The sequence below is a fragment of the Taeniopygia guttata genome, chromosome 3, assembly GCF_048771995.1.
Source record: "Taeniopygia guttata chromosome 3, bTaeGut7.mat, whole genome shotgun sequence".
Lineage (NCBI taxonomy): Eukaryota > Metazoa > Chordata > Aves > Passeriformes > Estrildidae > Taeniopygia > Taeniopygia guttata.
Window position 1 is genome coordinate 25,648,881 of NC_133027.1, and position 12,803 is coordinate 25,661,683.

General features: G+C 36.7%; 1 protein-coding gene across 2 annotated transcripts in view; it reads left to right on the top strand.

Moving 5' to 3' along the window:
- The window catches only part of TINAG (tubulointerstitial nephritis antigen), a 78,511-nt gene that overhangs the window by 21,503 nt on the left and 44,205 nt on the right, over window positions 1–12,803 (top strand). For both annotated transcript variants that reach the window (XM_002193189.6, XM_072926453.1), the window contains 2 exons: window positions 1,582–1,687; window positions 12,243–12,288. In XM_002193189.6, coding sequence (XP_002193225.5) covers window positions 1,582–1,687; window positions 12,243–12,288 — 152 coding nt within the window. The remainder of the gene's footprint in view (window positions 1–1,581; window positions 1,688–12,242; window positions 12,289–12,803) is intronic.

The following is a 12,803-nucleotide window of genomic DNA, read 5'->3' on the forward strand; positions in this document are numbered from 1 at the left end:
TGTATGTATACACACATGCCCAGGCATGCAATGTATAGATAATATATAATTATGGATACAATTCTATAAACTAAAGTTATAAACTAAAATAAAGTTCATAAACTAAAGTTATTCTGGAAATACACGTCAAAAATTTCTACTTTGTTTCAATGGAAAAAATTTAGGTATGATATCTCTTCACAGACAAGAACGTGTCTCATTTAGGGCACCAGTTATGTTCTCCTCTGTACCTACAGTTGAAGGCACTGGAGGAAACAGATGGGCTGAGTCTGTTAATACATGGCCCCACGGCTGGCGTCCCAGCTAAAATCCTGGGGGGGTTTGACAATAGAATGGCCTAAGCAGCAGGCATGCTGGCATCAGATGGGACTCCCCTTTCTCAGAGAGGAAGGAGAGTCTTTGCTCAGGAGCAGCAGGTCTCATTGCCAGAGCTTCAACCAAGATGTGATGGGGAAGGGGCACAATATCAGGCTCATCTGTGGCAAGGCAAATGGCCTCATTTCATCATGTTTTGAGAATTCTCTCTCATCTCCTAAAATTTTTGACTGTTTCATATTTTCAGCCAAATATGATAGAGGTTGTTGTAAAGATAGTTAATTTCCTTTAAGTTTTGAAAATATTATGTACGGAAAAAAATTGGTAAGTATGCCAGGCAGAAAAAAATGGCAGCATGAGATCAACTTAGTGCATACTGCAGATCTATACCAAGCACTTATATTATAAATGGTCCAACCAAATAATGGAATGGAATGAAACTTATGTTTAATGCTTCTAATTCAATGGAATCTAAAGGTAATGTAGACCTGAAAAGTATTTTCATTTCTCTGGATCTGGTATGCCACCATAAAGCAAATGGTACTAAGATGGCAGAACATGTGTGGAAAGGAAACCCAGAACTATTTTCTTAATAAACAAATTAATGATGCTCCTAAGAAATAATAAATGGGTATAAAATGCAACTTGTAATCTTTATTCTCTTGCACAAAATTTTCAGTTCACCAGTTATGAATGTTCACTTTTTCACTGGTATGAAAAATGGGGTGATTTTTTCCCACACTTTTAACTGTCACAATTTATACATATACAAGCAATCTAATTTTCTTTAAGGAGATTATTGTGTATTTGATGAAATTTAAGTTTCAGAAAAAGGCATTTCACTCCACCATATTTCACTTTCTGTTAAATACTTTTCTTGAATGTGCATATGCCAGCCAGAACTGAGTAGTTTATATATGAACCTTGGGGAAATTAATTTTTTTAAATTAGATTTCAAAATTTATGTAAGCCTTCATGAGGCAATATTTCTTCTCACTGCATTGGAAGAAGTCAGTGAGAGGAAGTTTCCATGACAAGGAAAACTAACAAACTTGATAAGAGACCTTAGAGAGAGCTCTGTTGAAGTATTTCTATTGGTTCACTCACAGCAAGACACTTCTGATAAATTGATGCTTTTAGTGGAATTACAATGTACACTTAATGCAGTCCAATACACAAGAATTTCACTGGTAAAATGCAAGGAGCAAAGAATAATAGAGGTTATGTTTTCTGACTGTGGTGGTGATTTTTCCTATTGTTTTTCAGCTATAATGAAAGTGTATGAAGATTTTTTCCTTTACAAAGAGGGAATATATCAACACTCCCAGAAAGCAGGATCTAAATGGAAAACTCATTCAGTCAAACTCCTTGGGTGAGTAAAGCACATTCTTTTACCCTTTTTCTCTGCCAGTCATGAGTGTAATAAAACATCAATGACGAGTTTGTAACCCAATTTGTCTGTCACACATGGAACACTGCTAGCTCCCAGCATAAGACTGATGTTTCATTTTTGCCTTGTCTACGAATTTTAGAGAGTATTGAAAAGAGGTGTAAACCTATCATCTCTTAATCTACTCTTATATTTTTTCAAAAAATTAAAATATAATGTTTATAGAATAAACCATTAAACCCTGTATAAATATAGTTAAAACGCACATACACACACACATATTTAAAAAGTATACACATATGTATACACCAAATTAAAATACTTGGTTGGGTATTCACAAATATTCCAAGTACATATCAAGTTGTGAACAAAGTTGATATAATTTTCTTCAAATATACCACCAAACAGAATGCAAATAGGAACATGAAAACATGACAACCACCTCCCTCTTAAATAGCATAGCTTACTGGCACAGCTGTCTAGACTCTCTGTGCCCTGGATAGAAACCAACTGCTGCTGAGATGCTGCTGATTTTATATGTAAAACTGTTTCAGAAGCATGTGTGTAGTACACTAGTGGATTTCCTCTAAGGTGTAGACCAGGGGCACTATGTTAAGAAGACTAGTGTCTAATAATGAATATGCTTGAATTACTGAACACGCCACAAGGTTTTATTCTTTGCCATGGAGGGAATATGCAAAGATGAATTTATTAAATCAGCAAGTGAATACACAGAAAAATGACTGTAGAATCTCAAGCAAATATTTTACTGGTGGTCTAGAATATCATATATGTAATGATTCAATGTGTGCTAGGAAGATTACTGAGAGGATTTTCTACAAGTACTTCAAGAACATAAAATTGAAAAATAAGGTGCATTTTGTGCTTGTGACGACATCTTCATGAAGGGCATGGGAATGCCCTTCATGGTTGTGGAAACTTCTGGCTATGGACTACAAGAGAAGCAAACAGAAGCAGCAGGCTTATGCCAGATCATCTTTGATACTGCTGCAAAAAGTACTGACTCAGGCTCACAGAGGGAGAACTCCCTATAATATGATTATAGAGAATATTGTGAAGCAATGAAAAAGAGAAACTGGAATTTAGTGTAGAAAAATGGAGCACTAAATTAGGGAAATATGTTTATGGAGGACAGATGGTAAGTGTTGGTTTTTGTTTGTGTATTTAAGGTAACAGCCATGAGAAACCAATAACATTAGACAGTAAAATTTGCAGTGCAATTAAATACTTTAGCTCTGGAATGAACTGCTGTGAGGCTGTGAGTTCAGGTGTTGGGAGGGCTGTGAAGTCTGCTTGGTGCAAGCATAGGGTGATGACAACTCTTCCCTAAGAGAAGCTGTTCCACATTTGTGCAGAATAACCTACCCAGATGAGTGATTGTGCAAGAATGGCACCAGAGAAAAAGTGATGTCTAAGGCGGGAGAGAGGAGGAGATAACTAAAGTGCCAACCACATGTACCAGATGAAGTTCAACAAGGGGAAGTGCCAGATTCTGCACCTGAGATGAGGCAACCCTGGATGTACAGACAGACTGGGAAATGAGATGCTGAAAGGTAGTGCCACAGAAAAGGACCTGCGGAACCGGGCTGATTGAAAGTTGAGTATGAACCAGCAGTGCCCTGGCAGCCAGAAAGGCCAGCCCTGTCCTGGGGGCATCAGGCCCATCCTGGCCAATGGGCAAGGGAGGGCATTGCCCCACTCTGCTCTGCACTGGGGTAGCCTCACCTCGAGTGCTGGGAGTAATTTTGGGCACTGCAATATAAGAAAGATATTAAACTATTAGAGGGAATCCAAAGGAGGGCAAAAAAGATGGGGAAGGGCCTTGAGGGGAAGCTGTATGAGGAGCAGCTGAGGTCACTTGGTCTGTTCAGCCTGGAGGAGACTGAGGGGAGACCTCACTGCAGCTACAGCTTCTTGTGAGGGGAGGAGGAGGGGCAGACACTGATCTTTACTCTGTGGTGAACAGTGACAGAATCCAAGGGAATGGCCCAAAGTTGTGCCAGGGGAGGTTTAGGCTGGATATTAGAAAAAGGTTCTTCACCCAGAAGGTGGTTGGGCGCTGGAACAGCTCCCCAGGGCAGTGGTCACAGCATCAAGCCTGGCAGAGTTCAAGAAGCATTTGGACAGTGTTCTCGGGCACCTGGTGTGGCTCTTGGGGTGTCCTGTGCAGGGCCAGGAGTTGGACTCAATTATCCTTGTGGGTCCCTTGCAAGTTGGCATAATCTGTGATTCTGTATTTCTGTGCTGGAGTGGATTCTGTGCTGATTTAAATGGGAACTGACAGGCTGTGCAAAGAAAAGATAGCAACCCTTCGGCAAGGGGCCACTATGAGCAAAATCTGAGGACCTTGACAAAGACAGGATTGTGTTGAATGGTCACTGGTAAACACTGAGAAGGAGGAAAGACAAGTGATCTGATGTACTGAAAAAGAACTTGAATGAAGGAAAAAGAAGAAAATTGAAGATTATATTATATAAGAAAGCTCAGACTTGGTCAGAGTTTAATATGGGGGGGATGCATTTTCTTACTAGCTAATTTACTTAATTTGAATATTACTGAAGTATCCAATGGATCCAACAGTATAAAGAATTAGCAGTCCTGGAATTGTCTAAGGTACAAACGTTGAAATGCTGTGGCTTTCAAGGCTGTGCCATATAAAATACTTGCAGACCTGTTTAACTGTAAAAACTGAATTAGATCTTGTCAAGTTGGAGGCTGTTGGAGCAATGATAAATCCAGCCATAAAATGTGATTCTGCATCATGAATTCTAAACCACTTCATTGCATAAATTTTAATTTTTCAGGATTGAGCCGTCACTTTTTAATAAAATTTATTAGTTTCAATGAATATGAATGCAAAATATGTGTTGCAGGTGTAAGTTCTTTGTCACTCATATACAGCTTGGAAGCAAAGGAAAATTTAGACTCCTTGACCTCAATAAAAAACTCATGGGAATCTCATCATAATTGTACTTCAGATAAAACACTGATGAATATTTGCATTTTGCTTAGCTGAGATGGCTCCTGGTGAGACAAAAAGGAGAAGAGACATGCTGATAGATAGGATAAAATATGCAGGTTTTTTTCAGTTGAAGTTTATTGTAGGCTTATTTTTATTTATAATCCCTTCCATAAGAGACATTCAATACTTGTAAAAGGCAGCCATAATAATGGCTGACCCTATTAAGATGATATGTGTAATCTCGTAGAAACATTTTTGAAAATGCCTTAAATTGCCCATGAATTGTGCAACATATAAGGCAATGAAGTGATAAAATGCAAATACATTTTGTTGATGCCTGCAAGAGCTATTTGTACAAAACCAGAAATGCTCATACAAACTGCTCAATTGATCATTGTACTGGAAGGATTTAAAATGTTTAGACTGACTTCCCTTGTTCTGCAAAGGGGAAGTTGCAAGTTATTTTTTATCATTCAAAGGCTTATTTATAAAATCAGCTGTGACAAGACTGGGAGTCAATTTCCAGTGAGGTACTGTGTAACCTCAGACTCAGGGAAAGAATATGAACAGATGGAAGAGCATAGAAGGAGGAGAGGAAAATGTGGAACAGCCAGGTGGAGACTGTTGTGGGTAGCAGAGTGTTTGGGTTTGGTCACAGTCTCTCTAGTGAAACTGGGCTTTCACTAATCTGGAGGCAGGATGGACTGACCCACTGATACTTAGAGAGAGCAGAATCTCTCAGGCAGTTTCTGTGTCTATTCCAGACACAGGGAGATAAGCAGAAAAAGTGAGTAATGGAGACTGGGATAAGTAACAGCTAGGTTTTGATGTAGAAAAGTTAAATTCCTATGCCTCTGCATGTTTCCCTTTATATTTTATAGATATTTTATAGATATTTTATAGATATTCATCTGCTCTAGCTTAAGTATTGAAAGGTGAGCTGAATAGCTTTGTTGGGTCTGATTTCTCCTTGTAGAGTATAATAGAATTTGTGGGATAACATCACACTTAAATAGCTAAAATGAGAAATTCTAGATTAGATTACAGGAATCCCACATGCAATGGCATCTTAAAGTTGCTTAAAACTAAAATGACTGGTGCGTAATATTCATAGGAAGACAGTATTTTCAGAATCTTGCATGTGTATATGTGTATGTACATACATGCTTTCATGGATCCATACATACACAATTACATTTCTTAATTAGACCAGAATAAAAATCAGTTAAAGAGGCACAATGAAACTGCAAATGGCAAGTGGGACTAAAGAGGCCAAAATATTAGTTTGGTAATTTTTATTTTTTCATTGGCACTCTCCTATTTTAAGAAGATTGATGGCTGAAAAATTACATACAAAACTGTCATTTTTATCTCAAAGTCTCTAAATGAAAAAAGACTAAATTCACATCAAAGATGAGAACTCAGTGATAGATTTCTTTCAGATCTGTACATTTAAGCTAGGATTTCTGATCAAACCTGTCATATTTGTTCTCTACCAGATTCTTTGCAATTTTTTTTGTTGTTGTTGTTGTTGGTTGGTTGGTTGGTTGGCTGAGTTTTTAAATATTTTGTTCTTCTTTCTAGTCTTCTGGCTTTCTTAGTTCCATCTAGGAAAAGAAATGTGATGTCTATAGGAAAAGAAAACCTGGGGCAGATTTGTTGGTATAAAATGCCATAGTCTGTTTGGTAAGGAAAGTACAGTTCAGTCAAGGAAGTACATTGGATGGAGTAGCTGTGGTTCTAGTTCAGACAAATCTCTTCAAAGTTAGTAAAGTAAAGTAGCCATCCTGAATGTTTGCAGCTTGTTCAGGCAAATCGCTCAGACTTTAATTTCTGAATCGCTTTAGTATCAGTGCCAAACAACAATATAGGATCCATATGTCACTAAAAACCTGCAACTCCTGAAGTCATGACACTGAAAAAATCTAGGAAGATCTCAAAAGCCCATGCCTTTGGCTGCAATTAAATCTATGGACTATCACTTTAAGGCTTGGAGGAAACAAACAAATATTATTAAAAGCCTTGATAATCTTTCATGAACAAGATAAATTTTCAACGCTTGGAAAGAGCTCAGAATGACAAAAGGCTTTAATAAGAGGACACTGAGATGTACATTAGCTGGAAACATATTTCCCCTCTATTTTAATTAGCAATTCACTGAAAGATTTAAATGGAATAATGCAGCAGATTAAATGGATTAGCCAACTACTAAACTGAAACTTCTGTGCCCTGAAAAAACATTGGTTGAATGTTTAACACAAAAAGCCATACTAATGGAGATAAAATTGATATGTGAGGCAAAGAGCTTGTGGTTTAATGTTGAGGAGACAGCCAGACAGAGCAACAACATTCTGTGATTTACTACATAATTAAATGATTCACGTATCCAAAGTCCAAAGTCTTGACTACTGTTAGTAATATCTGGGTTTTTGGCTTTGGAGACTGTTTTTCTTTATGTTTTTCTCTCAGTTGCCCTCACTCGATCTTAGACTCAAAATAAGTACAAACAAGTAACATCTTAAACCACTGAAAGTCATAATCCAAACTATTTTGTTCCTGAATAAAGAAACCTGGGCTTGAGTTCCCTTTTTCTTTCATGGGGAAAAAATAATTACTTTTTCATTGTCAGATAATCAACATCAGGTATTATAGTTAAAAATTAAACAGCAACATTCAAACATTTTATAGCAAAGAGAAATACATGAGGAGATCATGGGGAAAAGATACAGTGTCTGATGATTCATGCAGTTAAATCCATGAGACTGTCCCCCATACAATTCATTACAGTAGATCTGTGGGATATGTGGGAATGATTTAACTCTTGGCTCACTGACTCAATTTGACTCACCTCTCATGTTGAAAAGTCTATGCAAAACTACAATTTCCAATTCCAGCAACCATTTTCTAAGAAGGTTTCTCTTATGGTGAACAGAAATCAGTGACCCTAACCTTCTTATTTTTAATACAAGTTTAAGAATTAAACTTTTATCTAATTGAGTAGATAAAATTGCTAATTTTTGAAGTGTACTAGGCTTTTGTGATCCAGCACTAAGAATAGGACATGACCCAGGATACTTGCACTGTTTTTTCTCTGATAACATTATAACAGTTACACAACCAAGTCCGGGGAAGAAGCTGAGATGAGAAGTTCTTGGACTGCATATGTTTGTATCCAGCAAGCATTTTAAATCCTTGGTTAATGCAAAGCATTGACTTCTACTAATAGCAAGTAATCTGCAGAAATTAGCTTGAGATCTAAAACCTGCCATTCCTCTTTATTTTTAAGGCTGTATTTGTTTTCTGTTCATATCTTCAGTCTTAAGGAGACAATTTGTATAATATTATTTAGCACACTCTTCAGAAGTCATCACTGTATTTGCTGTTAAAAGCATTTTGCCTACAAAAGTGAGTGCAAGCACACTTGAAGGTAGTTTCTGTTATTTGCCAAAACACTTCAGTTTTGAAGCCACAAGCCTTTTGTTGTGTTAGGTTGTATTTCCCATTTTTAAATTATTTTATATGATGATTAATTATCAGCTTACTTTTTTCCTGATAGATTTCTTTATGCTTTTCTTGTGAAGTCCACCTACATTTTAGTGGTGTAGTTTATTGAAAAACAAACTGGGAAATGTTCAAAAAAACCCAGTTTCCATTCTCTTTAACACTACTGAAACAGTCTCTGTATTCTAGTTTTTTACCTGTCAGGCAGAGTTGTGTATTCAAGGCTTGCTCCTACAGAGATAATGTCAAGGGAAAGTTATTACTGAAAAGGATAGCTAAGGTGCCTCTACTATATAAAATTGGACACAAAATTAAGAAAATAATTTTATATAAGACCTCAAGAACTCATCCATTTATCTGAAAGAGCAACAGAATTCTTTTCACAGAGTCACTTGGAGCAGGTTTCCTTGGAGTAAATAGAAACACCTGCTTATTTTTTTTTTCCTGAAGGGGATTGAATGTGGTTTTGTGAAATTGCTTTTTTTTATTCAAGGTTTTTTTTGATTGAAGACCATGATAGTTTCTTTTGGAAAAGCTAGGTGGATTATTTCTCACAGAATATTTTTGCCAGAGAGAAGAAAACTCCCTTTCAAAAGTAATTTTCAGTAATTGATAAATAGACCTTCTTAATGATTTCTTAAAATCTCTTTCTTTTCTTCTAAATAAAAATGGAAAATTTGGATATGAAATAAAGTCATGATTTAAGCCCAGTTGGAAATTAAGCAGTCACTCTCTCAACTTCATCTCTCCCCCCACGCACCCCAGTGGAATGGGGGATAAAATCAAAGTAAAACTTTTAGATTGAAATAAGAACAGTTTAATATTCAAAAATAATGTAAAATACAATAATAATGGCAAGTGATAATAAAAAGGGAAAAAGAAGTGCTGTACAATACAATTGCTCACCACCTGCTGACCAACACCAGAATCCCCCTTCCTGAACCCAGACTGGATGTGTTTCTGGGTAACTTCCCCCAGTTTATATACTGGGCATGAGTTCTATGGTGTGGAATATCCTTTTGGTCACTTGCAGCCACCTCTCCCAGCTAGGATCCTCCTACTTTATTTTACATTCCTCTTCACCATTAAAGCATGAGACAAAAAAAAAAAAAAAAAAAGTCCTTACTTGGCAAAACTCAAAAAATCAGTGTATTATCAACATCACTCTCATTCCAAATCTAAATCACAGTACTGTAACAGCTACTGAGAAAAAAAAAAAAAAAAACCTACTGAAAATTAGGACATAAGGTTGAAAGGTTTTCCAAAAAATACCAAAGGTATTCAGTGATCTAAAGCTTAGCAAAAATAACTCTGAGAAATTCCCTGTCTGTCCAAGTCCAATAAGATTCAGCATCTCTTTGCTTTTAAAATGGCATTCATTTGGGGTAAATATCAAGATGGGAAAATCACAAAAGCAAACAAAAGAGTGTGATTAGATTATTTTGGTCATCTTCCAGAACATGCAATATTGTTCTCTAATGGATGTTGTCGAAGAATGTGTCACTTTAAAGTCTCTGTCAATTCCACTTGGGAACTAATTCCACTGGGACTTTAGTTACTTCATTGAACTCCTTCAGGATTATGTGTTTTTTTGTTTTTTGTTTTTTGGGGTTTTTTTTAAAATTTTGATTTTGAGGGACCAATCCACACTTTCTCAGAGCTGCTACTATGCAAGGAAGATGATCTGGAATGCTATCTAGAGTAAGCTGGATGCAGCCATCACTATCTCCACTGGAGGTTAAGGTTCAAGTAGGGGATGTGGAAGGGAGCAGGGGGGGACCACCAAAATGTATGAGGAGAGTCTGTTTTATCTTCTCTTTACCCACCCTTTGCGGAGAAGAAGACAACAAATATATCTGCCCTGAGCTTTCTCTCCTGGGGGCTGAAGAAAGGCAGCTCCCTCGGCCTCTCCTCATGCATCATGTGTTCCAGACCCCAAACATCTCAGTGGACTCCTGCTGGTCTCGTTCCAGCCTGTTAATGCCTTTCCTGCGCGGGGATGCTCAAGACTGGGCACTGGACACAGAATGGCAGTCCAAAAAAAAGAAAATCAGTCACTTCTCTTGACCTGCTGGCTGCACTCTATATTTTAATTTAGAGTATTTGATGGTTAGGCATTGATAGGCATAGGCATAGGCATTGACTAATGACAAAGCATCTCTTCTTTCTAAACTGTAAATAAAATACATATCTCAAGTGCCTATGTATCTATTATGACACAAACCCTGGGAAACTAAATTCATGGATATGTTATAGTCAAGGATAAAAAGAGGTTCCTTTTCTATCTTGGCTTATAAGTCTTCTTTTATTTAGAAACATTTATAAGAATCAATTAATTCCTATTAATGTATGAAACTATAAGTTGACTCTTTTAGAAAAAAACAAATGTTAGAAAAACATTTAATCACAGGAATGTGACCCTGTGGGAACTGGTCATCATCATACTCAGGCAAGCTAGAGCAATTATGTCTAGTACGAAATGCAGGAGAACATGATTATCAATTCAAGGTAATGTTTCTCTGTCTTTTAGACTAATGTGAATATTGGACTTTCACATTACAGCTGATGTATTTTTTTTAGTAAAATGGCCATGAGGAAAGAAGTAAATATGAATCTGATATGAAATTCAAAAGCCCATAACTTTTTTAAAAAAAGATATGATCATGACAGATTGTATTGGAAATATTTGGCAAAGAAATGGCAATTATTCATAATCGCTGAACATTCATGTGGTAATGAAAAAAAAATGCATCATGAGGCCTCTTAAAAAAAAAAAAATTGCATTCCAGGGTCATTATGGCAGACATTGTTTTTATGATTTCTTGAATTTAATGATCAGTAACTACAATTTCTGCTTGCAACTACAATCCACACTTGATCTCTCTGCTAGTCAACAGTTTGTCTTCCTTCCCTTTTCCCTTTTGCTGAAAGTGCAGGTATTCCATGTAAATCGTGGTTCACTGTTAACTAAGGAGAGTTGATTTCACTGTTGCTGTTCAAATTAAAGGGTGACAGAAAAATCCCAATTTCCCCATTCACAGTATGAGATTTCTCATCATATTTTTTCTGGTTGCCTTTGAAAATGACTGGAGCACTGCAAATACAGCTCAAATAGGTGGTGTTGTTGGGATATACACCAGTAAACACCCTGTCAATGGCATTTGATACATCCTAGGGTTACCTTTACACTGGGGAAAACCCTCTAAAAGTTCACATCTTTGGTTTTCTGTTTATTTGTGCCCTTTCATAGGTATCTAAATATCAAGAGCTGGGAATAGTAACTAGACAAGCATGTTGTATAAATTAAAACAAAGACAGAGCTCTTTAAGCTCCAGCAGAAACTCCATGTGTACTTAACTACCTAAGGTGTGCAGTGCAACTCTTGTTCACTGAAATGTCCAAGTGATTGGGTTGGAACTTCTGTCCCTGTGTATAAAGTGAGGCCTAAAATCAGAATATCAAGCAATTCAGCTACAGCTATTCCCCTATGAAAATCCCATCACTTGGCAGGTGGGGAAAGTTTCTTGTATGATTTCATAGATATTTCCACAAAAGTTAGCATGCCCTCAAAGATGACAAAAACATCAAACTCTCCCCCTGCTCCATGCAATGATACAGATTAGGCTGTCAGCAGTTCAATTTTATCTGAGAAAAGTGAGGAATATTTTCAGTCTCAGCTCACCAGCTATTTCTGTAAAGGTGCTGGATGAGACTTTTAACAAAAATGTTCCTAGAGATCTTCAGCTGAGTTGAAGAAATGTGCTCACATTAGTTTCAATATCCCTACACAGTTCAGTTCAGCAGGCAAGCTCTCCAGAAGAGAGATTCTGTCAATGAAAACAGGTTTTTTCAATAAGAAACTAAAACTAAACTTGTGCTAACATTTTGTAATCACTAATGGCAATTTAACTTGTGATTAGCAAGTTAGCTGGTAACCTCACTTGAATAATCAGAATTTGTTACTCCGGCTTTGTTCTGACACTGATTATTATTAAAACTAATGCTGTGTTTTCTGACTGCTTGTTTCATCAAAGTACCATTCTTTTCTAAAAGGTGGGGAGCATTACCTGACAAAAATGGACAGAAACAGAAGTTTTGGGTAAGTGAATACTTGGGACAGTGTTTTGAAGCAGAAGAAAAAAGATCTCAACAACAGAGATCATCTAAAATCTGCTTCTTTACTTTCATTCATTCTCTCTGCATCTATTTTTTTCCTTCACCTTAAAGTGTCCTGCATAAATCTATTCCCTCTCCGGCAACTATCATACTGACCCTCGAACTATTACATCACCTACCTCAGATTCAAAGCCTGTTCCATCCCACCTATACCTGTGGTTTTTCCTACACTGCCTTTTCTGTTTCAAATCTTATTTCATTTTTCAAATGTTATAAAAAATTTCTATGAAGAGTCAGTTCTTTTGATGTCTGCAAATGAAAGTAAGTAAAATTAATCAATAGTATTTATTAATGTATTTGGAAAAGACAAATTTTCTCTTTAAACAATGTTGGAAATTGTTATCCAGCCACCAGAATAAGCCCCCAAAACTAAAATAAATCAAACTAAGAACACTTCCTTTGGGCCATTTAGAGTAAGACAAATTTTATCACTTGTAT